This window comes from Pagrus pagrus (assembly GCF_965226575.1).
Source record: "Pagrus pagrus genome assembly, contig: HAP1_SCAFFOLD_25, whole genome shotgun sequence".
Taxonomy (NCBI): domain Eukaryota; kingdom Metazoa; phylum Chordata; class Actinopteri; order Spariformes; family Sparidae; genus Pagrus; species Pagrus pagrus.
The window spans coordinates 127,207-155,000 of record NW_028175437.1 but is presented as its reverse complement, the minus strand read 5'-3'; the positions used below and the strand labels follow the sequence as shown (position 1 = coordinate 155,000).

The following is a 27,794-nucleotide window of genomic DNA, read 5'->3' as shown; positions in this document are numbered from 1 at the left end:
TGTTAACATTAGGGGGAATACGATCTCAAAGAAAACATATTTAACTGAAACAACACTGTCAAGAATGATTTCCTCTATCTACTGCTGTGTCGAGATGCAGATATCCAATCATGTCGGGACGTCTGATTTAACGTCGGGCAGGCAGGTTGATGTGACGTCTATCTGAGGGGCTGAAATGACCAACGTCATTTAGACGTTGTTTCAACGACCTATCAACGCACGAATGTTAAAAACTATTCGAAATAATGGAAATATGTTCGTGAATTTAAGAAAATAATGTAGTATCATATTGGCAATGTGGGCTGAAATGTTTGTGATTCTAGCATCCATCTAGGAACTATTTTTCCTCGCGTAGTCAGCGCACCTAGTGGTTTCCTACGCATGCGCAAGAAGAACTTTGCAGTGTCAGTTGACGAGGAGGAGACACAGACACCTGTGAAAGGTGAGTTACTAAAAGTACTGTAATTTAAAATGAAACCGTGTTTGGTAAGACATTATACGTTTATCAGTTGCATGTTAGAGTTTTGATTTTGTTGCTGCATCGTGTATTGTTACAGATAGCTGGTTTTTTTTGCTTTTATTCGTAACCGAGCGGCGGCTAGCAGCCGAGTTAGCTGCCGTGTGAAACTAGCCCTGAGTTAGCTCACAGGCTACGTGAGGTGCTCGATGCTAAACCGAGCCGAACATCTGTGCAACTATCGGTTTAGCATCGTTACAGAACCAAAACACTTTAAGGGGCCGTCCAGACGGGCGAAAACGTTATTTTTTCTCCGTCTTCCTCGGCATTGTTTCAAGAATATTTGCATCTAGACGGATCAACCGAAAACGTTGTAGTTCATATGCCAGGCCTATAGGTGTCGCTTGACATACACCAAAAACGGGACGGACCATACGGTCCATACCAGCTCCCGAAAACTATGTGGTCCACGGACATTGATATGTGGCCAGAAATCGTCTTATAACCGGGGTCTAACCGTTGACACATGCTGATAGTTGTCTGGTGTCGCTACACGACCGCAACGGCAGAGGGCGCCATCTTATTGTAGAGACGTGACTGACAGTGTGGCTGGTTATCTGTCAATCACAGCGTAGGTGTAGAATGGTCATACTTTGTGCCATCTTCTTCAAATTTGAAACAAGTGTTCACTGATAGTGGGGCTACAGCCCCATAATGCCATTGACATGCTCAGATGAAGCCACAAGCAGTTATTCATCCTTACAGTTTTTTTTTATTTTAGGCGTACTAAAATTTTTACATTTTTATTGACTTCAGAGGTTAATCAATGTCACTATCTCTCTACATATAAAAGTAATCTATTTGTGTGTCTCTGTCCCTCGCATAGGCCTGTTTTGATAACTATTTGTCCAATTTACCTCACTTCACAGGTTTATTGTGAGACGCACACCAGGTGAGACGCACACCAGGTGAGAGAGACACACACACACACACACACACACACACACACACACACACAATGGGGGGGCTTGAATGAATATGAATATTTGGATACAGCCTCAGAGCCGTCCGCCACTGTTTTATGCTGTTGTGATGATGCTTGGACAGAGGTGCTAATGCATAACAGCAGCAACAGTGAGGAATATCTTCAAATTCATTCTTTTAGAGTAAATGTATTCCGAAACTGTAGCACGTTTGAAATGAAATGGAATTGTCCTTTAAAAGAAAACCTCTAATGTGCTATTGTGCTCCCTGTGTGTACAGCCAGGCACCTGCATGAAAGAGAAGTTATGCTTAGTGTTGCATCTCTGTGTTGTGCCTTTTAAAGCCACAAAGATGTTCCATGTCATCAAGTGTAAGAAACTAAGATTGATATAATTGAAATTACTGAATGGGCTTCATGTGCATGTGGCTATCCTGGGCTAAGCTGGGCTACCATAGCACAGACTGTTAATGCCTACTGGCTTTATTAGGAACCATCAGATTCAGGCTACTGAGTGGCTCTAAGAAGTGGTTCTTTCATTACTCTTTCAACTCCCAAAACAATTTGTTCTTGCCATCTATAAAGTGCATTTAACATCTGAATAGGCGCTCTGTAAAAATGTTTATTTTTTTCTTATGCCCTCTCTCCAGCTGCTGTGAAGAGATGGAGTCCAAAGGCCACAGATGCAGAAATAGAGAGTGTGATTCAGAACCAACTTAAACATGCCCCACCAAGAAGCGGGGGCAAGGGGCAGACCCCCAAAGGACTGCAATAAAAAGAAAGTCAATAAAACATTTGTTCCCATAAACATGTTCGTTTTTTATTCAATTATTCAATATATAGATAACTCGTTACATATATCTGGTCCTGAATGCTGTCCTTTTTTTCTTTCTTTTTTTTTTTACCTGAGATTTGTCCATGTACTACTTGTATTTTACAGTATGGGTGAACATTATTTGAGTATTTTTAACTTTATCACAGCTGAGTTTATTTACTATGAAAGTTTTAACCAGGTTCACCATTCCTGTGATATTTTAAGTTGGCAAATGTGAAATTTACTGGTGTTGTCTATTGGACTTTTTGACCTCTTTGCATTTTAAGGATTTTTTTGCTGAAATTGATAAGTTAATTTAAATAGTTGCAGATTAGAGCATTGAGAATTGCACATGTAGACTATAGGCTACAGCACAAGAGCTGTGCTTGTAATAGAATGTATGGATGTGGTAATGCCAGTTATGTAGGCACTAGTTGAAACTCGATTTAGGTAAACATATTTTTAAATGCAATACATTACATGTGTATTTTGACAAAGGTTGATATGCCGTCGAAACGACGTTGAAACGACGTGAATTGATGCCGTCTAAGAGCCGTCGAAATGACGTCGGTCATGAAAACGACGTCAGAAAAACTTTCATTTCAGCACCTCTGGTAGACGTCGAATCGACCTGCCTGACCGACGTTGATTAGACGTCAAATAGACGCCACGTAGAGACGTTGAAAAGTCGTCTATACGACGTAATAATTGAAGAAGCCTGCTCTGTGAGCCGTTTTTATGTCGTCGAAACGACGTGAATTGATGTCGTCAAAATGACCGACGTCAGAAAAACTTTCATTTCAGCACCTCTGCTAGACGTCGAATCGACCTTCCTGACCGACGTTGATTAGACGTCAGATAGACGTCACGTAGAGACGTTGAAAAGTCGTCTATACGACGTAATAATGACATTGATTGAAGTAGCCTGCTCTGTGAGCCGTTGATATGTCGTTGAAACGACGTGAATTGATGCGGTCTAATAACGGTCGAAATGTGGTCGGTCATAAGACCGACGTCAGAAAAACTTTCATTTCAGCACCTCTGCTAGACGTCGAATCGACCTGCCTGACCGACGTTGATTAGACGTCAAATAGACGTCAAAATGTTTGCTGGGCTCCTATCTTCAATATATGGTATTAAATTTACGTGTCACTGTACAGTGGGTACTAGTTTCATTTGGAGGATTTCACGCATGAGTCACGGGAGAGTCACACAGATTTTTTTTTTGGAGGAGTAATTGTGTTTTCACCAGAAGCTGCAATGTGCCCAAACAACCGCCAGGTGGCATCTGTGAGCAGCAGGACGCCTCCATAAGACAGCAGCACGGGGCAGTGAGCACAAATGGGGAATGCAATATAATAATAATACAGCATGGGCGAGCGGTCTTAATAAGCTATAAATGCAGTGCATGCCCAAGCCCTTCAATAAAAATAATTGAAAATATTAATCTGGCAGTGTGTTCAATTATACAATACCTTAGTTCTACTGTTTTGGTCTTAAATCCGTGCCTAATCTGTCCCGTTTTGCTTGCGAAAAGCTGGAAAGCTGACAGCTTGTTTCGCGCGTGCGCACTGTGACACAGAGTAGTACAGTTACTGCTAGAGGCTGTGTTTACTGTAGATGAGCATTTTGAATGGCAAAAAAGCTGTCAGTGAAGCAGCTTATCTGCCAACGCGCATGCGCAAAACTGACTTGTTTGAATTGTTCAGCGGGAAACTGTCAGTGGTTCATTTCATCGTGTAGCCCGGTCAAAATGAGTGAAAATATTAATTCTATTCAGTCTTTGCGTTCAGTGCCGTTTTCGCGGAGAACTTTTGAGGAAAAGAAAACTATAATTTCAAGTGGACGGCCTACTCCTGAAGTAAATATCACAAAAACTGGCCGACCCCCCCTCCCGTCAAACGATCCGGTCTGACAGTGACATATTGCCTGTTCATTCATGAAAACCATCTCGAAACACTCTGTCAAACAAGTATCAGATCTGTCAATCTGCGGCGCTACTAGCCTAGTTCGCTCATTTTAAAAACACACCGGCAGCAGCGCCTACTGATCTGAGACGTGTCACGTGAGTTACTGTAAATGCTGTGTGGAAAACCAGCTGTGGTCTGTGATTGAGGTGCAGAAGGGTGAGTTTGGAGCTGACGAGAGGATCGCGCTGACGACCGTTTCATTACATTTTTCTCATTGAAAAACTATACAACTGGCATTTAGATTATGTTCTGCACAAAAAAATAAGTGAAATAATAACAATTCGGTTTTAGCAATCAACCGCTTATAGTGATCAAATGTACTCTGGACCAACGTGATCACTATAAGCGGTTTCCACTGTAGTAGTTAAAAACCATATTATATTTTTTATTAATAAATAAATACCCCCCTTACGGGCGCGCATGGTATTGACACTTCAGCATGACCACAGTAAAAGGTCACCGCTCGCCACTGTAATACAGTATAGTTTTTCAATGAGACAAATGTAACGACGGCAGCTACAGTATACGTCTCACTCTCTTTTTTCGGTCCTCAGTCTCGTCAGCTCGAAACACACCCGTCTGTATTTTTAAAATGAGCGAACTACTGTACAGTAGTGCCGCAGATTTCTCATTCCCCACCTTGTTTGATTGAGTGTGTTGCTGGATGATTTCTCATGAAGGAACGGGCAATAGCCTGTGTCACTTTTTTTAATTTCAAGTCAAGCGGGGAGGGGGGGATCCTTGTACCTGGGTTACTGTTACCAAGGATACGGAAATAAAAGTAGCGAAGCTCCGGACAGAGTTGCGGTGATTGTATCCACTTTATGATAGGCTACTGTAGATTATGAAAACACATGAGTCTATCACAACAAGGGATTTTCCAGATCAAATCCGTTGGATTATCCATACGAGAGGTAGACTGCCGGTTCTCACGGCCCGGACTTCTGCCAATAGTTTTTTTTTTTTTTTGGAGGGTGTGTGTGTGCCGAGCGGACCCCTTTAGAGAGACACGCGTCTGTATGGGACAGGCTTTTATTTAATTTAGAACAAACCTTATGCTCAGCAAAAATTTCTTAGGTCGCCGGATCTGAACCCGATCGAGTTAGTCTGGGCTTCAATGAAACGCTACATTCGCTGTGAGGCCAAACCCAAAAACAGAGATGAACTGATCTCCGCAATAGAGTCATTTTGGAAATATAAGCTCACCAAAGAGGCCTGCAACAAATACATAGATCACTTGGACAAAGTCATTGAACAGGTCATAGCATTAAAGGGAGGACCGACTGGCATGTGACTGCATGGCAGACGGCGAAAAATGCCCAGGGCCGAAGGATCTCCTGCTGAAAGACTGATGCGCACACTACGCAGATCTGAGGACACACTCTGCTTTAAATTACCTACTGTATATCATACTGCACTGTTCTGTATACCTGTCGATTTTTTAAATAAAAATGTTTTATTTGAAGCACGTAGGCTACCACACTGTAAAAAATGTCCGTAGAAATTACGGTAAAAAACTGCCAAATAGCAACAGTGAAATACCGTAAAATCAAAAATAGTATATCACTGTAGTAAATACATTGAATTACTGTAAATCAAGAAACAGTAAATAACTTTAAATTGTACGGTCTTACTAAGTAGAAAATATGGAATTTTACTGTGAATGTTATAAAAAGTTTGCAAAATTCACGGTAAAATACCATAATGTCACAAGCGTGTAATTACCTTAAAATTGACGGTATCATTCTGTCTGAATTACAGATTTTGCTGGTGTTTACATTTAAATTTACGGTACACAACCATAAAATCATACCATCATTTCTATAGAAAGTAGAATGTTAAAAAGTATGGTATATTTAAGCAATACATCAGGACAGGCAGTGGTATGTGCTTATTATATCACAGTTAAGGGGCATTGGGCCGACGCAAAGCACTTAATGCAATAGAAAACTATACATGTTTATTGTTTACTGTATATGTATTTTATTCTTGTACATGTACATTTTTTATTATATGTAAAACATGACAATGAAAACGTTGTTGTGTTTGTTGTTCCGTGTCAATAAAGCTTTATTGAATTGAGGAGAGAGAGAGAGATGACCGCGGAGTTAACAGAAGCTAGAAATTTTGAATTTCAGTTCACCATCATTTCTTCGCGCCCACAGGAGCAGTGTTTGAATTGAGGAGAGAGACAGAGAGAACGACAGAGAGACAGACAGACAGACAGACCGACAGATAGAGAGAGAGAGATAGAGAGAGAGAGACACGCAGAGAGAGGACCGCGGAGTTAACGGAAATTTCAGTTCACCGCCATTTCTTCGCGCCCACAGGAGCAGAGTGTCTTCTTCAGGTAAGCACATTCACAGCTCATTGAGTCTGTCCGATCAACGTTAGCTAGCCGCAGAGCCACATTAGCTCTTATTCGTTGACTTTCAAGCAGAGGAGTTCAGGTAGCTATATCTTAAAAGTTGCTGGACGTGTCGCTATCTGCTTTTTGCAGAATAGAAGAGTCACTTAAGGGCTCTGAGAAGTCGCTAGCTACAGCTAACTTTGCTAATGCTAGAAAAATGTTTAGCTGTAACTTCTGTAGCAAGTCGGTTAAGACTTTGAGGGGTTATGTGCTTCATTGCAAACTCCATAGAAATGAACCACGTTGTTTATTTAAGTGCACTGGAGCCGGTTGCAAGCAGACATTTTACAGATATGGAGCGTTTAGGGCGCATTTTTACCGGAGGCATAGTGTATCTGCTCCTACTCCCATTACTGTCGGGACGGCTGTAAGTGATTTTAAGTGTGCAATGGCGATGTGTGAGCGCCAGTGTCACGATACAAAAGATCTGGTAGCTCACTTGAGGGAGCATATTGTGGAAGGACGTGCTGTGACATGTCCAGTCAAAGGATGCACAAATGTGTTCAAGGTCAAATCCTCATTTTCCGCGCACATGTCACGGAAACACAGAGATCTTACAGATATCAGTATCAGTGACTTATTCAGAGAGTCTGCTTCACAATCATCATCTGTTCAAACTGAATCAGATAACTTTGGCGCTCAAGTGAATGAGACAAGTACAGGGACAGGTAAAGATGAGGGTGATATGGATATATCAGAGGATTTCAGTGATCTTTTTCTCAGAAATGTGTCTTTATTCTACTTGAAATTGCAGGGTGAGTTTGTAGCATGGCCCAAGCCACAATTGAACCTTGGCCGCTGTGATATTAAAAATATGTGTTACATGGTCTTTGGCTGGCCCAGCTGCTCATGTTTTTGAGTCATTTGATTGTAATTTGCAACCTTATGTGTTGGAAAGAGTGAAAGAGTTGATGATTTCATATTTCACTTGAGGGGATGTATATCCTGTCTTCTCCTTACACTTTCTTTCAGGTAGTCTACTAGTGGTTGTACTTGACATGGACTCATCAACTTCTTTGCTGGCCTACTAATCTACCCTTGTGATCAGATACCAGTCTTGTCAAGAATAAATAGTGATAAGTGATTGCACAGTTGACCATGCATTAATTTAACAATAGAAGGCTTTATGTTAATCTCTTTTTATAAGCACTGGTTGCCACCCAGAAGGAGACCGGCCACACATCAAAACAATGGCTGAGGGCTGAGTCTCATGAGAAAAACAGACCACCACACTCTTCTAGTGGGTCATGAGTGATGATTGAGAGGATTTATGTTTGTACAGGTCCATATGTTGTTTTTTTGAAAATTCTGCATACTCTACATTTAAGCACAGCATAAATCTAGGCCTTTCATAATATAATTGTGATGGAAATAATGGAGAAACTGGTTTATTCTTAATAAAAGATGATACAAGGAGACTTGGATGTATTACAAAGGAAACATTTATTGACACTTGATCTAGGCGAATTCAAAGATAACATAACAAGTGAGAATGATCCCTTTAACACCTTAGCCATACAATTTTTTAACAAATAATTTCACCTTCTCCACAGCACGGTGCAGCTGGATAATGCAAGGCAGTCAACTTTGCAGGAGTGCGGTATGGCCAGTACTCTGATTCATCGTCATCGTTATCAGCACTCAGCTTCAGTGAGTACATTTAAATAGATAGGCTTCTGAACTGGTGCTGCCATTAAATGTTTTTGTTTCTTCATACCTGTCAAATACTTACATGGCCACATCAATAATTATTTCTCCCATATATGTCTACTACCCTGTTATCTGGAGTTCCTTAAGGGTAAATCCTCGGAACTATCCTTAAAAAAAATCAAAATCACTGATTCGATGTCAAATCCAAAGGATTGTGTGTTTTCAGCTGTAGCCTCCACAGTTTCTCCCTCAATCTCTCTCAATCTATTAGATCTGCTAAATCTGTTAACTGTTTTAAGTGCCTCCTGAAATCATATTTATAGGTTGGCCTTTTTATGGGATTTTTTAAACCTACTCTTCATTCACCATTTAATTTTTTTTCTGTTCCAACTTCTTTAATTAATGTTTTGTTTTTTGTTGTTGTTGTTGTTGTTGCGGGAAGCACTTTGCAACAGTGTAAGTGCTATATAATAATAATTATCATTATTATCATTAACAATTTTTTCTTTGTTGTCTTTCTTTGTCTGGTTGCAGAGAGATTCATGCCAGTCCACAGTAAACACCTGATTGAAGACTGCTGGTGAATTTTCAAGCAGGAATGATGACAACACCTGCCCAAAGTTCCAGTTTCCTTAACATTGTACCATGTCTGTATGAGACTCTGTCCCACCTGTCTTCAGTCAAGTCTGGACCCAATGACTCAAACACCAGTCTTGTCAAGGCTAATTAGAGGTAAACAATGGTTTATGTCAGTATAGCAAATGAGTAGATGCAAGCACAACTCAAACTTCACTCAATCGATCTCCCTCAAGTGCACGGTGCCAACAGCTTCATACAAACATACAGCAGAAAAAAAATCAGTATTATGGACAGGATTCAGGATTTAGGTTGCAATTCGACAAGGGTGAAACAAATACTGATGATCACTTAGTCCTGAAAAGTGACTGTTTCTACCTTTCACACTAATACAATAAAATAAATGAAATACTCCTGATGACCTGCAAAACTATATTCCAGAGTGCTGGCTTCATTCTATGTATAGCTCATTGGAGCTCAGTTTAACAACAGAAGGCTGAATTTATCTCTGTAGGCATCATGCTCAGGCACTGCATCAATCTAACCTTTGCTTTGTTTCTGTTTTCTGGCTGCAGAGAGGATCATGCCAGTCTACAGTGGACACCAGATGGACAACATATGAGTCTTCAAGCAGAACTGGTGACTGCTGAATGCTTTAAGTTCCAGTTTGTTGAACACCATGTCCATGTTAAGAGCCCTCTTCAGCCAAGTCTGGACTCAGTGACTCATTAGTGTTGATCAACACAGGGCAAGTGGCTCCTTTTTTCATGATGTTTATTTCTTCTACCATGGACTATCCTTCATATGTATGGACACACACTGTCTTTTCAAGATGTCAACACTGCCTTGTGAGTATACTGGGCAAGTTCTGTTTTTCACAGAGAATGTGTATATGCAAAGAGAAGTTCTTAAAGTTTGTCAATTATAGTCTGTACTTTGGTTTACAATGGGCTTAATTGGTTATTTCCTTTATAATTTACCATTTGCATTTGCTGACTGTAAAATCTACGCCAACAAACTGTAATTCCATAAGTGTTGTACCGTATTTTTTACCGTAAAATTCTGGCAACCACAGCTGCCAGTATTTTACCGTAAAGTTGAACTTTGCAATAAAATACCGTACTATATCTTACAGTTTTACCGTGTTTTTTCACTGATGGACTGTAATTAGGTTTACAGTATATCTGTTATTTTTAAAATAATTTACTGTAAACAGGTTTATATAATAACTGTTATTTTTACAGCAAATTACCGTAAACAGTTTTATTCTATAACTGCTATTTTTACAGCAAATTGCCGTAAACAAATAACAGTTCTCTACTGTAAAATGTACGGTTGCCAAAACAGCATACCGTAATGTCTCATACATTGTGACTGTATTTTCTACGGTAAAATTCTGGCAACCACAGCTGCCAGTATTTTACCGTAAATTCTACGGATTTTTTTTTACAGTGCATGTATATATCTTATATTTTTGGGAAGTCTGAATTCCAGTCACTACACATCTTATGAACGTGATGTAAAGTAATAACTTTATTTTTTTATATATATTTTTTTTAAATGCAGCCTCTAAAACTAGAATGAAAAATATTTTCCTATGTTCCATCTTCTCGGCTCTATTGAAAGTAATGAGCTTAATAGACATATTAGCGCCTCCATTTATCTCTGACCAATAGGTGTGCTTGTAATAATTGCTGTGACGACAGCTGGACACAATGTAACACATTAGCATCCTCCATTTATCTCTGACTGTTGGAGCCATTTTGTATATTACACATAAGGTGATAAATAATTTAGATTTGTTGGATTTATTCTGATTTTGTATATTTGAGGCTATAAGAGTGCCTATTAGTTAATAACAACTGCGCTCTTCTTATTGGCTGAGATGTGCGTACCGTGATGCGTGCGTACTTTGGTTCAGTGATGATTATGGAGGCGAGGAGAGCACACTAGTTTTTGACCGTGCTAATGATTATTGCCTGATTTTGGATTGCTACAGTTTTATTTTTTGTTGTAACTTGAATAAAGGTTTCAATAAACCCACGTGAGAAAGAACTGTGGAGTTTTTGTGGCCTAAGACACGCGTCAACTACATGCTCACGCTCCATAATTTTAGTGTGTGTTTAAAAAGTAAAAAGAGATGGAGTCACACTTACACTGACCAATGGGTGTGTTTGTGGATACTTCACTCAAGTACATTGTCAGACAAAAGTCCTGCCCCCCACAGTACTTCACACAGCTGTTTGCTTTGAACAGAAAAACCGGTTCCTACAGTAGCTCTCCTCACACTTTTCAGTTCATAAGTGAAGAAATTTCGTCGTGTTTCATGTAATAAATTTCACATGTAAGGGGAGCTGAACATACAGCCTCCATTCAGAACTCCAAGACACATGTGCCAGATGCACAGAGGCATGCGTAAAACACAGATTGAGACCACTTCATGATGTTTAGTTATTTTTTTTAGTTCATTTTCGTTTCTTTTGGATTTTTGTGCGTATTACTGAGCTGTTTTGGTCCATGTTTGTAAGCCTTTTTTCCCCTGGATTATATTTTCTAAAGTTGCAACAATATAGTAATATAATATATATTGTTTTCGTTTCATTTCGTTAAGTATAAATCAATCAATCCATTTTCTTTGAAACTATGAGATTGTAGAGCACCTAAAAACCAAAGCACCAGTTCACTGTAGCGATTTTCATACACACACCCAGTCTCGCTTTCAATAAAACACACTCGCATTCTATTACAATCGGTGAAATATATGAAAACACAATTTAAAAAATGACAGTTGTTGCTCTAGTTTTTTGTTTGGGTAAGCTTCATATTTAAAAGCGCAATGTTCAGCTGTCAGAAATTAAAAGCAGCCTCCTCTTGTTATATTTGCAGCAACACTGTTGCTTCAGGCTGTGATCAGCTTTTTTGTATCGCTCATAGCCTACTTTCCATTAAAACAACCTGCTGCTCTTGGCTGAAATCAGCCCGTTGTGGCTCCATTCTACGATTAAAGTAGTATCAACAAAGTCACTGTTAACAAAATTAACATCTAATCTGTCCCTTCAAATTGTGTGTTTGGAGCAGCTGCAGACAGATGTGCATTAATGCTCCGCTCGTGAGTCCAGCTGCATCGGGTCCAGGCTGCTGGCACGACCGAAGCAGCTTAGAGACTGTTTAAACGAGCGATCGTGGGCTATAAGTGGATTGTTACATTCACGAGAACTTGCAGAAAATAGATATGAGACAATTTGCTAAAACTTAGAGCCAGACCCGGCCAGGCTACAGGAGAGATCAAAAATATGGAGGGGGACAGGACCCCCATGAGAACCACTGATCCTGTTGAACGTAACCACTGTGAAACAATAAAAAACAACATTGATCTGATTTACCGGCGTAGCGCTCCCTCTCTCCATTCACTCTCTAGCTCTCTCGACCACAGCTGCAAATTAAGTAGCCTATGGCCTATGAACAGCGCCACTCTCCATTGCAGCTATGTTGTGGTCAAATGTGGAATTATCCCCAAATCTTTTGAGCTGCATTTCAGTATGATGCTTCCACCTAGTGGCTACAATGTGACCTACAATTTCACGCAACGCGTGAATCACGCTTTCCGTGAGGGAAACCTCTATTTGAAACTAGTACCAACTGTAGGTAGTAAGCTACAAACCTACGAGCAAATAGAACGGAAATGGACATATTCATCCAATAGTGTGCAACCAAAAAGTGATTTATTAAAATTCAAAGTTATTAAAAATGCAACAGATCTCGAATGACAACAACAACTGCGGTTGTTGTGAACCCAAGCTCTGCCGTGCATCATAACATGACAAGAGGCCGGCTGGAGATAAGCTCTTTGAATACATTCATTGGTTAATAATGTATACAGACGTGAAGGGTGGCCAGTAAAATCGATTATAAAAAAATAGTCGAAAAAAGTCAAATTTGCAAATAAGAGGTTTTTGTCTGACAGCAACAATATCAGTAATAATTCATGTGTAGGATATTAAATCAGTACAAAACAGTAATAATATAAATTGGATAAGACACTGAATAGTAAACCTCCACTTAATGCAATGATTTATAACAATAATAATTCATTTGTAAGATATGTAATCAATTAAAAACTGTAATAATTACTATCAGGCATGACAACGTGATGATGCATAGATTTCAGCTTCTTAAATGATACACAATTCTGTTTTGTTCTCTCTTTTAGTAGTTCCAGTGCCAAGAAAAGGCGTGTAGATGACTTTGTTGTCAGAAGAGGCACATGAACCCCTCCAATGGCTCAAGTCTTGACAGAAAGCATCGTCAACATGATAGTCAATGACATCAAATCAAATCAAATTTTATTTGTATAGCCCAAATTCACAAATCACAGTTGCCTCAGAGGGCTTTACAATCTGTACAGAGACGACACCCTCTGTCCTTCGACCCTCGATTCGAGTGAGGAAAAACTTGCCCCAAAAAAAAGGCCCTTTTAACAGGGAAAAAAAAAATGCGGAAGAAACCTCAGGGAGAGCCACAGAGGAGGGATCCCTCTCCCAGGACGGACAGACGTGCAATAGATGTCGCATGTACAGAGCAGATCAACGAGATCACAATGTATTCAATTATAAGCGATGGTTGACAGGAGTGAAAGTACATTAAGATGTATTACAGCAATAATAATGAAATGCACATGGAAATGTGATTACTAGTGATAACAGTAGTAGTGATTAATGGTAAGGATGGTATGTAGTAATGCATTACAATAATAGTAGTGGAACGTATGTAACAGAGATGTGACTAATATTAGAGACAGTAGTGGTGGGTGTCAGGCAGGGTCATGGCAGTAGGCGCATCCACGATCAGGCAGGGCCATAGCAGTAGGCGCATCCACGATCAGGCAGGGCCATAGCAGTGGGCGCATCCACGATCCACGACCCGGGCGCGGCCAGGATCCATGGGAGCCTGTAGGACTAGAAAGCACAAGGACTCCGGGGAAGAAGTAAGTCAGTGACATGCAGAGATGGGGCATGTATACAGGCATAATGTATACAGATGGAGAGGAGAGGAGAGGGGAGGAGAGAGAAGCTCAGTGTGTCATTGTCCCCCAGACTAGGCCTATAGCAGCATAACTAAGAGCTGGTCCAAGACAGGCCTGGGCCTGTCCTGGCCCAGCCCTAACTATAAGCTCTTATCGAAGAGGAAGGTCTTAAGTCTATTCTTAAAGGTAGAGAGGGTGTCCGCCTCCCGGACCAAAACAGGAAGATGGTTCCACAGAAGAGGAGCTTGATAACTGAAGGCTCTGGCTCCCATTCTACTTTTGGAGACTTTAAGAACTACAAGTAATCCTGCGTTCTGGGAGCGTAATGCTCTAGTTGGGTGATAGGGTAGTATGAGCTCCTGGAGATATGATGGTGCCTGACCATTAACAGCTTTGTAAGTGAGGAGAAGGATTTTAAACTCTATTCTTGATTTTACAGGGAGCCAGTGCAGAGAGGCCAATACAGGAGTAATATGATCTCTTTTCTTAGTTCCTGTCAGTACACGTGCTGCAGCATTCTGGACCAGCTGGAGACTCTTTAGAGACTTGTTAGGGCAGCCTGATAATAGAGAATTACAATAGTCCAGCCTGGACGTAACAAATGCATGGACTAGCTTTTCTGCGTCTTTTTGAGACAGGATGGGCCTGATTTTTGCAATGTTACATAGATGAAAAAATGCAGACCTTGAAATTTGTTTTATGTGGGAGTTGAAGGACATATCTTGATCAAAGATAACTCCCAGATTCCTGACGGTGGTGCTGGAGGCCAAGTTAATGCCATCCAAACTCGCTATATCATTAGATAATGCATCTCTAAGGTGTTTAGGACCAAGTACTATAACTTCGGTTTTATCTGAGTTTAACAGCAGAAAATTGCAGGTCATCCAGGTCTTAATGTCCTTGAGACATGCATGGAGGTTAGTAAGCTGATTAGTTTCATTTGGCTTTATTGATAGGTATAACTGTGTATCATCTGCATAACAATGAAAGTTTATGGAGTGTTTCCGAATTATATTTCCTAGAGGGAGCGTATATAAGGTGAATAGTATGGGTCCAAGCACGGAGCCTTGAGGAACACCATGACTAACCTTGGTATACAGGGATGACTCATCATTAACATGTACAAACTGAAATCGATCCGATAAATAGGACATAAACCAGTTTAATGCGGGTCCTTTAATGCCAATTAAGTGTTCCAGTCTCTGTAGTAGAATGTGATGATCAATGGTATCAAATGCAGCACTAAGATCTAGTAAGACCAGGACAGAGACAAGTCATTCGTCAGAAGCGATGAGGAGGTCATTTGTAACTTTCACCAGTGCCGTCTCTGTGCTATGATGTGCTCTAAAACCTGATTGAAAATCCTCATATAAACTATTTTTATGAAGAAAGTCACATAGCTGGTTGGCGACCGCTTTCTCAAGGATCTTGGAGAGGAAAGGGAGGTTGGATATAGGTCTATAGTTGGCTAAAGCTTCTGGGTCAAGATTAGGCTTTTTAAGGAGCGGTCTAATTACAGCTAGTTTAAAGGATTGTGGTACGTATCCTGTTAATAGAGACAGGTTGATCATTTCTAGTAGAGATGTGCTAATTAAAGGTAAAGTTTCTTTCAGCAACCTAGTTGGGATGGGGTCTAGGAGACAAGTTGTTGGTCTAGATGAAGAAACCATCGAAGTTAGTTGGTGGAGGTCGATGGGAGAGAAGCAGTCTAAATATAAGTCAGAATTTACAACTGTTTCTGAGGTTCCTGTGTTTAAAGATACAATAGTGCCAGTTGAGGGCAAGCGATGATGGATTTTGTCTCTAATAGTTAAAATTTTATCATTAAAGAAGCTCATGAAGTCATTACTACTGAGCGTTGTAGGAATACATGGTTCAGTAGAGCTGTGACTTTCTGTCAGCCTGGCTACAGTGCTGAAAAGAAACCTGGTGTTGATTTTGTTTTCCTCTATTAATGACGAGTAATAGCTTGCTCTGGCATTGCGGAGGGCCTTCCTATATATTTTAAGGCTATCTTTCCAGGCTAAGCGGGATTCTTCCAAGTTGGTGGAACGCCATTTCCTTTCAAATTTCCGTGATGTTTGCTTCAATTTGCGGGTATCCGAGTTATACCAGGGTGCTAACCTCCTGTGCTTTATAGGTTTCCTTTTCAGGGGGGCAATAGAGTCCAGTGTTGTTCGCAATGAGCCTGCAGTGCTATCAACAAGATGATCGATTTGTGAGGAACTGAGGTTAGCGGAGGAGTCCTCTATTATATTAAGACATGGCATTGAATTTAGTGCCAGCGGTATAATTTCCTTAAATTTAGCTACAGCACTATCAGATAGACATCTAGTGAAGGAGTTTTTGCCTAATGGTGTGTAGTCCAGTAATAGAACTTCAAAAGTTATTAAGTGATGGTCTGATAAAAGAGGATTCTGTGGAGAAACTGTTAGATTTTCAATCTCGATACCATAAGCTAGAACAAGGTCAAGGGTGTGGTCAAAACAGTGAGTTGGTTTATGTACACACTGAGAGAAGCCAATGGAGTCTAATAATGAGATAAATGCAGTACTAAGGCTATCATTAACGGCATCCACATGAATATTAAAATCACCTACAATAATTACTTTATCTGATTTGAGGACTATACTTGATAAAAACTCAGAGAATTCAGATAAAAACTCTGAGTAAGGACCAGGTGCTCGATACACTACAACAAATAGAACTGGCTGTAAAGTTTTCCACGTTGGATGTGAAAGACTCAGAACAAGGCTTTCAAATGAGTTATAATTTAATTTAGGTTTAGGAATGATTGACAGACTTAAGTCATAAATAGCTGCAACACCACCTCCTCGGCCGGAGCCTCGAGGAATGTGAGTATTAATATGACTGGGTGGAGTGGATTCATTCAGGCTGACATATTCTTCAGGATGCAGCCAAGTTTCAGTAAGACAGAATAAATCAATATTACAGTCTGAAATTAAGTCATTTACTAGTACAGCTTTCGATGACAGGGATCTGATATTTAGGAGTCCGCATTTAATTCTCTTGTCTTGTTTTGAGATTGCAGAGTTGCTGTTAATTTTTATTAGATTTTCATGCACAACTCCTCTTCTGTGGACTTTTGATTTGATTAATTTAATTAATTTAGGTGGTCGGGGGGCAGACACAGTCTCAATGGAGCAACTGATCTAATGGAAGCTCAGAGAAGCGTGTAAGACTGCAGCTCTGCCTCCTGGTCTCAACTCTGGGTTGTCAGGCTGGTTGTTGGCTAATGAAATGGGTTAAATTTCTAGAGATGAGAGCCGCTCCGTCCAAAGTGGGATGGATGCCGTCTCTCCTAATGAGACCAGGTTTTCCCCAGAAAGTCCGCCAATTATCAACAAAGCCCACATCGTTTGCTGGACACCACCTTGACAGCCAGCGGTTGAATGATGACATGCGGCTGAACATGTCATCACTGGTTAGGTTTGGCAGGGGCCCGGAGAAAACTACGGTGTCCGACATTGTTTTGGCATAGCTACACACCGACTCAACATTAATCTATCTTATAGACGTCCTTAAATCAACTAAGAGCAAGATTGCCCTGACAGCTGATGCCTGGACCAGTATTGCCACAGAGGCATATTTTGGCATCACTTGTCACTTTAAGTGATGACTGGGAACTCACTAGCTTCTGCCTCACCACCATGCCACTGGAAGAACGACACACTGGAGTTAACATTGCTGCATGGATTGAGTATGCCATGGCAAGGTTTGAGGTCCCTGCTAGCAAGATTGTGGCTGTTGTCCATGACAATGGCTCCAATGTTGACACAGTGCTGGCTGCAAACATTTTGAAAGAAAAGCATGGGTGGAATTCAGTCCGCTGTGCAGGCCACACTTGGCCACAATAGGTGATCGGTCATGCTCTGAAACATCCTCAGATCACTAAAACACTAGGAGCAGCGAGGTGTCTTGTAGAGCACTTCAAAAGAAGTGAACTAGCCTCAAGCAAGCTGAAGACCAAATAGAAACAAATGGGAATCCCAGAGAAGAAATTTATCCAAGATGTCTCTACTAGGTGGAATAGCACCTTTTACATGGTGACTCGTCTGCTAGAACAGAGATGGCCGCTGACTGCAACATTGTCTAACCCAAACAGTAACACAGAAAGGGAAACAGCATCTCGACCTGAAACCAGACCAGTCGGCCTTGCTTGAGAAACTGGCAAAAGCTCTTCAGGCCTTTGAAAGTGCCACTGTCTACCTGAGTGGTGAAACCTATGCTACCGCCTCTGCCCTGCCTCCTCTGGTCAGAGGGCTTCAGAAGTCCACTCAGACCACCTATGATACAGCTTCTGTTTCTGGCATTCCAGGCAGCTGCTTCACAGGAGACAACTGCACGCTGGTCCAGAGAAGTCACTGTCAAAGATGACAACACAAACACACAGATCATTGCAGCTGCACTGGACCCGCGTTTTCAGAAACTGAACACTGAACCTGGTGTCAGAAATTTCAAAGTAAAGTCCAATCTCTTGCCTTACAGTCCATGCAAGAAGAAACTGCAAAGAGGCAGTGTGCCAGTGAGAATGAGGAAGCCATTACATGTGCTAAGAGAACTTCAAATGGGTCTCTTGATTCACTGTTTGGATGTGACTCCTCAACAGATACTGACAGTGAGACTGCTGAACAGGATGCTCACAACCAAGCTATCACCAACGAGGCAAGATTTATGTGTTTAAATAAGAACAGTTCTTATTAATTAACATTTAACATCAACTGTAACATGCCATACTTTTTCACAAGCCTAATTTTCATCTGTTGTCCCATTGCAGGTACTGATGTACTTTAATCCCCTATCTTGGTGGAAGTCAAATGAAGCAAAATATCCAAGTCTTGCATCATTAGCCTGGTCATTCTTGTGCATTCCTGCCACTTCTACTCCTTCTGAGCGACTGTTCTCAGCTGCTGGGAACATAACCTCCAAGAAGAGAGCCAGCCTCACACCTGAGTATGTTGATATGCTCACATTCCTGCATTGCAATTTGAAGAATTTGTGAATTATACAGTCATTTGTACTGGATTTTTTTTAATTTTATTTACATTTACTAGTTTTATTTGAAATTTTGGACTTGGCAGCACTATTTCAAAAAGGTATAGTTATAGTATAGTAAAGTTATTTGTACATTATGTTTTTGTTATCACAACTTGCACTTTAATGTATTATTTTGTCAATTTATGTTTCATTAAAATAACAATTTAAAAATGCAGTTGTTTCAAAATATTATGTTTTCAAATACATGTTTCATGGGTTTTTAATTTGCTCTGAGAATATGAGGTAAAGTCGAAAATAATTGTGACTAATCGAAAAAATAATCGTTAGATTAGTCGACAACCAAAATAATCGTTAGTTGCAGCCCTAGTGTTGGCCTTGTATGGCTATTTCCTGGGTTAAAATCCCAGGTGGCGTTGTTGACGACACACACTACACATACACACGCTCACACAAACACACACTCAGACCCGCTCTCGCCACAGTGGCATTAGCATTAGCATCTAGCTGCTCAGGTGATGGCTGGGGCCTGTCGCAGCCTGTTTTAGAAGCATCATTTCTCCCTCGGCCTGCCATCATAGAGTGTCCGCAAGTAAAAAAATAAGTTTACCTATAGTAAAAGGCTGCAGTATTAAGGCTTAAAGCTGGCAGAAAAAATACAAAAGTGTAATATAAAAGTGTAAAAAAAAAAAATATCATTCCAGCGGAGCCTCTGTGAAACGTGTCTTACATCTTCCTCGTTCCACCAGGGGTCCCCCCCACTGTTGAAATTTAACCGCCGCTGCTAAGGAGAGGAGAGGAGGAGAGGGGAGAGTGCATAGAGGGCTGTGTTTTACCTCAGACATTTATTCTATTAATTATTTTGCATTATGGACGTTTCTGAAGGGGCTATGCCCATAATGAGTCTTAGTGTGATCAGCACTCTACAGAAAATATCAGTTGAACAGGCGGTGCTTCAATCTGGTCCAGGACACGTGCTTACACAGTGCTAAAAGAATGTGGTCACGTGTGGCCAAGACCACCACTGACTGCGGTCTGAGTCATAAAATCCTAAGGCATTCACACCTGTACTTGGAGCTGTCCACTTATGAACAGGCGCTCACAACAAATAATACCAGGCCTGACCAGCTTGTTTGTTTTAGTGCTGCATCACTAGACTAACAAGAAGCTTCTTTCCACAGGCTGTGAGACTCGATTCATCCTCAGCACTCCACCATGAAAAATAGTTTCCATTTTATGACTAATCTAACCAGATAACAGAAATTCTGACCCGATGACCGGCATTAAGAATGATTACAATAACGTAAAGGTAGGATTTTGTAATATTTTGTTTAGGACAGCAACCGATGGTTATTTTCATGCTGGTTGTTTTCTCCATTAATCCTTTGATCGGTAAAAATATTGAGAACTGTGGTCACAGTAAGCCAGAGGCCCAAGTGACACCTTCACAATGTCCAGTCCAAACCTGAACATTATAAATACAATGAAATGATTTAAAGGAAACGCAGCAAATGTCATACCAGCTGTAAAGCGGCAACCACATGATTTTACTGGAAAAATAACTGAAACCACTATCAAAATTGTTATCAATTAATTTTCTGTCAATCAACTGATTAATCAAATATAAGCAATATATGTAAAAACTGATGAATACTTGAATTTATAACAAACCATATTGTATAAGCCCTTCATTTTTGTGCAAAAAAATAATAATTTCCAGTGTAACTGGTAATAACTATAGCTGTCAGATAAATGTAGTGGAGTAAAAAGTGCAATATTTGCTTCTAAGATGTAGTAAAGTGGAACTTTAAAAGTAATATGAAAAGAAAAGGCTAAATTTAAGTACAAGTATCTCAAATTTGTAATTAAATACATTACTTGACTAAATGTACTAGGGTGCCACCAGACTGAGGCGTGCGTTTTTTAAATTTATTTTACACACCCAGATCTACTTATGTTACTCCAAATAAATGAAAATGTTTCAAAATTCACTTTTGGAAGAAGGTTTCCTGGCACCGACTCCAGATGCTCCATCCTCTGCTGATGGTTGTTTGCGTCTCTTGTGTGTTGGTGGGATGTTATCCCCCTCATCAGCTGCAATAGTTTACTCTGCTGATGGTTCTATGAAATACAAAATATTCAGTCAGACGTGAGAATGACCACAATTACGGCTGGATGGTACAGCAAAAAATTATCCACAGGCAGGTTTAAGGTGGGTCACAGAGGTGGTTCTTTATTCCTCCACCTCAGCAAACAGCATAACACATCAGTACCACCTCCCCCAGGTTGTTAAAATGGCCCCCATTTATAGGGTGTCACAGCTAATGACCCTGGAAGATTCCATCCACAGGGATCCACTGCCTATCAACATGTTTAACCCACCATTTTTATTCCTATATTTACACCACCTTATCAGTAACAAATACACACCCTCATTTGCCTCCCCTAACAACAAAAATACACATCCCACTTTGTCTTTTTTCCTGGGGGAAGCCTTTTGCCTGCACACCCTGAAGACAAACACTGGTGAGTAAACAATACACTTGACTTCTTCACTGCATGCACTTATTGAGCAACACAATACACATTCTTAGCTTAGCTCCTTGTTGAAGGAATTAACACATTTAATATGCACCTTTAACCCTCTGTCCCGCTGCTCTAGGTGGAGCTGCGTGGCCCACACATCACCCACCTGTAAAACCAAGACCCGACCAAGGACAATAAACGTTCAATAAATACGATAAACATATCCATACAAATGTGCAAAAAACAGTGTTAAAATGTATTGTGCAAATCTCCAATAAAGTGCTGTTGCTCCTCTGCATATGTAGTCACACTCAGTCCATAGTGCGTGGTGCCATGTGTGCAAAGCCTGGTGACGATGTGCTCTTCGTCAGATTTCCTCCTCCCTCTCCCCAAAGAGAACAGTACCTCATTCCTCTGACATTCTGGACAGACAGTCCGCCACCACATTTGACTTCCCTGACCTGTAGTGCACCGTGAAGTCATAGGGCTGCAGGGCCAGGTACCACCTAGCGATGTGCATGTTGGCATCCCTCATGCGATAAAGCCACTGCAAAGACCGATGATCAGTTTCCAGGAAGAAGTGCCGCCCCAGCAGATAATATCTGAGGGTGTCGATGGCCCACTTCATCGCCAAGCACTCCTTTTCCACTGTAGAGTACCTTTGTCTCTCTGTCCAGCAGCTTCCGACTCTCCTTCCACCACCACCTCCTCTCCTTCCACCTCCTGCAGAAACACTGCTCCCAGGCCCACTCCAAAAGTGTCCGTCTGAATGAATGAATGAATGAATGAATGAATGAATTAATCTTTTATTGTCATTATACTGGGTGTACAATGAAACTTTGTTAGACTATTCTCGGTAAAAGACAATTAGTTAGACAATATAAAACATATATTAAAAAAAATTAAAAAACATAAAAGGCACACATGGAGATCAACAAAACAAGACAAGAGCAGCAGTATATATAAAATACAATGTCTGTGCAGCAGAAAGGTATCAGTGCAGCTTCAAATAATGATAATAATAATAATAATAATAATAATAAGTGATAGCAGCAGCATGTATAAAATGCGTGTGTATAACAGTGACTGTTATGATAGAAGTGGGATGATGTAGGCAACAGCTCTGGGGTAGAAGCTGTTTCTTAGTCTGTTTGTTTTGGTTCTGATTGTCCTGAACCTTCTGCCAGATGGTAACAGCTCAAACATGGAGTGACCGGGTGTGGGGTGTCTCTAAGGATGCTGAGGGCTTTCTTGTTGAGCCTTTTTGTGTAAATGGTGTCCAGTTCGGGGAGCTTCAACCTGATGACGCGCTGAGCCACCTTCACCACACGATAGAGACTGTAGCGTTCCGCGGCTGTACAGCTGGCGTACCACACTGTGGCGCTGGTGGTCAGGATGGACTCGATGGTGCTTCTGTAGAAGTTGAGGAGTAGTTTGGCCCGCTTCAGTTTCCTCAGGAAAAAGTCTCTGTTGAGCTTTATTGACCAGCTGCATGGTGTTGTTCGTCCATGCCAGCTGGTTCGACAGTGTGACTCCCAGAAACTTCAGCTTTTCTACATCCTTCACCGTCTCCCCATTTATGTGGAGGGGTGCGTACGGTTCCACCTTAGTCCTACAGAAGTCAGCGATCATCTCCTTGGTTTTAGAGGTGTTGAGGATGAGGTTGTTTGCTCCGCACCACTGTATGAGATGATCCACCTCATGCCTGTAAGCTGTCTCATCCTCCTCTGAGATCAAGCCAACTACAGTCGTGTCATCGGCAAACTTAATGACAGTGTCTGAGGGGTAGATGGGGGTGCCTCTATTTTCTGCAGCACCTGTTGCAGGTGCACCATATGCTCCTCCCATGATTGGCTGAAAATAACTACATCATCCAAATATGCAGCCACACAGTCAGATAAATCCCTCAAAACATGGTCCATTAGTCTTTAAAACGTGGCTGGCGCCCCCTGGAGACCAAATGGCATGACCTTAAACAGATACATACCAAATGGTGTTCTGAAAGCTGTCATCTCCTTGGCATCTGGTGCTAAGGCAACCTGCCAGTAGCCCTTGCTGAGGTCCAGTGTGGTGATGTACCGAAAGCTGCACACTGTATTCAGGTATCTGAAATCAATACAAAATCTGAGAGTACCATCTTTCTTTGGGACCAATACAATGGGCCTGCCACTCACTGTTATTCCCAGCTCCAACATCAGCCTAATTTCCTTTTGCAGCAGAGGAATCAACCGCTCAGGAATCCTGTAGCTTTTCTACTGCACTGGGGCATCTCCCTTCAGCCGAATCCTGTGCTGCACCAGTCAGGTGAAAGCTGGTGTCTCCCTGAAGAGTTCTGGGTCAAGCAGGGGCTTCGCCTCTGCCTGCTGGGTGAGAGACAGATGTGACAGGTCCACTTCTGGGCCCTCTGCTGTTGTGGTGGTAGCTGGGAAGAACTTGTCAACAGTATCCTCCTCCTGCACCTCACGGACCAAAAGCTGCTGGTGCACAGGCTCTGAACGCACCTGGACCTCCTCAAGCAGGTTAACATGAAAAGTCTGGTATCTTTTAAACCTGTCCGGCATAAAAAGTTCATGTGTGACCTTACCCGCACGTTTGCTGATTTCATATGGTCCATGCCACTTAGTCAGCAACTTGCTTTCACTGGTTGGCAACAACAACAACAGTACTTTTTGGCCTGGATGAAAGACCCGCTCTCTGGCCTTTTGATCATACCACACCTTCTGGTTTTGTTGAGCCGACTCCATGTGTTCATGTACAAGCGCCATCATCTTCTCCAGTCTCTCCCTCATTTTTACCACATATGCTACCACATTTTCTCCTTCTGGCTTCGAACTCTCCCAGTAATCTTTCAGCAGGTCCAGCGGTCCTCTCACCTGGTGCCCATACAACAGTTCAAACGGAGAGAAGCCCGTAGATGCTTATGGGACCTCTCTGTACGCAAACAGCAGGTATGGCAGCCAGCAGTCCCAATCCGAACCTGTGTGAGACACAAACTTGCGCAGCATGTTTTTCAGTGTCTGGTTATAGCGCTCCATCAGCCCATCCGTCCCACAGTCTGTTAAAATCTCCTTGGGTATGCCTACTCTAGAAAAAAGTTGTAAAAGGCAATCTGCTACTTGTCTAGCTTTGAAAGACCTGAGAGGGAAGGCTTCAGGGTGCCGTGTGGCATAGTCGCACATGACCAAAATGTAAAGGTGGCCTGAGGAACTTTTCTCAAATGGGCCTACAATGTCCATGCCTATCCTCTCAAAAGGTGTATCAATGATGGGCAAAGACTGTAATTGGGTACGTGTAACTCCTCTAGCAGAGGTTAGTTGGCAGGTTTCACAGGAAGCACAGCACTGAGAGACTTGAGTGTACATCCCTGGCCAAACAAAGCAGCTTCCAATCCTGTTCAGAGTTTTCTGGAAAGCCAGGTGACCTGCCCATAGAATTGAATGCCCCATCTCCATAACTCTCTGTCTGAACTGTTGTGGCAGTGCTAAAGTCTCATTTTTTTCCCCTTTTCTGATAGAGAAGACCCTCCTTCACCATGTAGGTGTCATCATCTAAACAGCTTGGGTTATTTTGTTGAACACCCTCCACATCTGTCACCTTTTCAAACTACTGCTTCAGTGTCACATCTTGTTTTTGCAGTGAGCTCAAATCTGGGGGAAACTCAAAATCAAGCAGTTCTGGTGGTTAAGGAGAGCTTTGTGCTCCTTGTCTAAGTGAACCCTTTAGCTTCTCCCGTCTTCACTGTGCTTGTGACTTGTGAGGTTTAACTGGCCCTGCTTCCCAGTCTACCTCAAAGAAAGGCAGCTCTCTGAGGACTCCCTCTGCACTCTGGTGGTGACACAGGCAATGTGACTGAATCACTCAATGGCTCACTGAAATCGGCTACTGAACTCTGATCCTCCTCACTGCTCCCGTCAGGTTTGCATATTGGCGGGGTCATAAGGTCATAGAGTGTGGGTACATCATCGCCTAGAGCAGCCATTCCTGACCCCAATTGGGGTCGCGAGATGATTTCTGGGGGTTGCCAAATCATTTTGGAAAAATATAAATGCGCAAAATAATGAGCGTCCAACCGGATGTTACAAGGACGACGAGCGGTTGGTCTCAAACAGGCATTTTATTACTCAAAACCAGTTGCATGTCTGCCCTTCTCATTCACACATACAGACACGGCTCTCTCTCTACCCCGCCTCTCACCGTGGGGGGAAATAAAAAAAGAAAAAGAGAGAGAAAAAAGGCGCGTTGTTGTTTTAGCCACAGCTGCAGCAAGTTTGCTAGCTGGAAAAATGGAGCGATGGCTTAAAAGAAAAAGTGTTCCAGCACAAGACAGTCAGCAGCAGCAGCAGGGGTCCCAAGATCAGCCACCAGAACCACCACCTGAGAAACATATGGCACTGAGAGCTTGAAGCCAGCAAAACTAAAAAGACATTTAGAGACAAAACACAGCAGCTTAACTTATAAGCCAATTGATTTTTTTCAGCGCAGGGAGCAAGAACTAAAAAGGCAAAAAACAGTGGTGAGTGAATATTCTACAGTCCCTGCTAAGGCCCTGGCAGCTTCATATGAGGTCGCATATCTGGTGGCTCAATCGAAAAAGGCTCACACGATTGCGGAGAGTCTCATCCGTCCCGCAGCTGTAGCAATCACAAGAGCAATGCATGGGGAGAAAATATCTAACACTCTTTAACCATTCCCCTGTCAAATGACACCGTGGGGCGCCGCATTCAGGACATAGCAAATGACATTAAAGAGCAACTCATTGACAGAGTGAGGAAGAGCAAATTGATGAATGCACAGATGTGTCAGGAGATGCGCAGCTGCTGGCCTTTGTGAGGTACAGCTACGAGGACATGTTGTTTTGCTCATCAATGGAGGGAACATGCACTGGACGGGACATTTTCAACAAGCTCAACAGTAACATACAAAAAGAGAGACTGAGATGGGAGAGCTGTGTCTCAGTGTGCACAGATGGAGCTGGAGCTATGCAGGGGGCAAGAAAAGGTTTGAGGGCCTGCGTGTTAGAGGTAGCCCCCATGTGAAATTTCTGCACTGTATGATCCACAGGGAAGCACTTGCTGGCAGGTGTCCTCCAAACATCAGTTAAGATTGTCAATTTCATTAAATCACGGCCACTGCAAAGCAGACTCTTTGCCACACTCTGTCATGAAATGGGATCAGACCACGAAGGACTTCTCTTTCACACAGAGGTCAGGTGGCTTTCTCACAGCAAAGTTTTAACGAGGCTCTTTGAACTGCGTGAGGAGGTCCGCATATTTTTATCAGACTGTAGTTCTCCCCTTGCTGACTATCTGACTGACCCAAAGTGGGTCACGAGCCTCGCATATTTAGCCAGCATTTTTGACAAACTAAACAGCTTAAACTTGTCCCTACAAGGCCCAAACACAAATGTCCTTATTCTCTCTGATAAGGTCATGGCATTTAAGAGAAAGCTGAAGTGGTGGGCTGTGCGAGTGCAAGGGGGAAGTGTTGAAATGTTCCCTGAGCTTGATGACTTTATGGAGAGTTACGACATCACCATTCAAACTATGAAAGGAATTATTGCCTCTCACCTCAGAAGCCTGCTTGAAAGTTTCAATAAGTACTTCCCAAATGATGACACGCCGGAAAAGTACGACTGGATATGCCAGCCTTTCACCACCTCCACCGCACATCACCTGCCATCAGAGCTGCAGGACGCCCTGCTAGATCTCTCCTCTGACCGCACGTTACAGACTGCTATCTCGGCATGCGCACTGGAAGAGTCCTGGTTGTCAGTAGCAACAAAGTACGCAGCACTGTCAAAAGCTGCAACCGATGTACTATTTCCATTTGCATCCACATATCTGTGTGAAAAGACCTTTTCTGCACTGACAACAAAATACAGATGAATGACAACAAAATACAGATGAATACTGAAAAACAAATACAGATCACGACTCCTCAGAGTTGAGAGTGATCTTCGCGTAGCCGTGTCTAACATAAAGCCAAGAATGCAGCTGCTCTGTTCAAACAAGAGGCAAACAAAAGGCCCAGCCATCACATTACATAGTGGTTGCAGCTATTTGGCTTTGTGAAGAAAAAAAAAAGAAGACAACGTTTATAGAGTTAGGAGTTTGTTTTAACAAAACTTGTTAAGTTGTTGTTATGACACAATGTTATGACGTTCTTTTTCATGTTTAAGCTCTCAGCAACATAGATGTTTAAAATGAAACATGGGCAGTTTTTCTCCCCAGTGTGTTTTGTTAAGGCTTCCTAATTAGCATGTGCTGGTTATCATTTTATTTCATTAAAAAGAAAAAAAGTTTGCGTTAATTGTTTACATTTTAACCGGCTCAACTACCAGCAATATGATGGGATGTAGCGACCATCGTCG

At 41.8% G+C, this 27,794-nt stretch overlaps 1 protein-coding gene and 1 long non-coding RNA gene across 11 annotated transcripts in view; one reads left to right on the top strand and one right to left on the bottom strand.

The window, feature by feature from the left end:
- The window catches only part of LOC311253630 (uncharacterized protein), a 55,145-nt gene that overhangs the window by 5,121 nt on the left and 22,230 nt on the right, over window positions 1-27,794 (bottom strand). For 3 of the 10 annotated variants that reach the window (XR_014621736.1, XR_014621737.1, XR_014621738.1), the window contains 2 exons: window positions 21,534-22,189; window positions 16,162-21,019 (listed from right to left, as the gene is read on the bottom strand). The exons of 1 other annotated variant lie outside the window; for it this stretch is intronic. Coding sequence is in view for 2 of the 9 variants with exons in the window: in XM_084384147.1 (XP_084240273.1) it covers window positions 21,557-21,590; window positions 21,886-22,189; window positions 23,412-23,530 (457 nt within the window). In the remaining 7 variants the exon portion in view is untranslated. Of the gene's footprint in view, window positions 1-16,159; window positions 21,020-21,533; window positions 22,190-23,411; window positions 23,531-27,794 lie in introns of those variants that run through there. 6 more of the 10 variants (XR_014621733.1, XR_014621735.1, XM_084384147.1 and 3 more) reach the window with 5 other exon arrangements.
- Window positions 6,341-9,991, top strand: LOC311253629. Its single transcript, XR_014621731.1, has 4 exons — window positions 6,341-6,573; window positions 8,187-8,283; window positions 8,818-9,015; window positions 9,435-9,991. It is a non-coding gene; the product is annotated as an uncharacterized lncRNA (long non-coding RNA).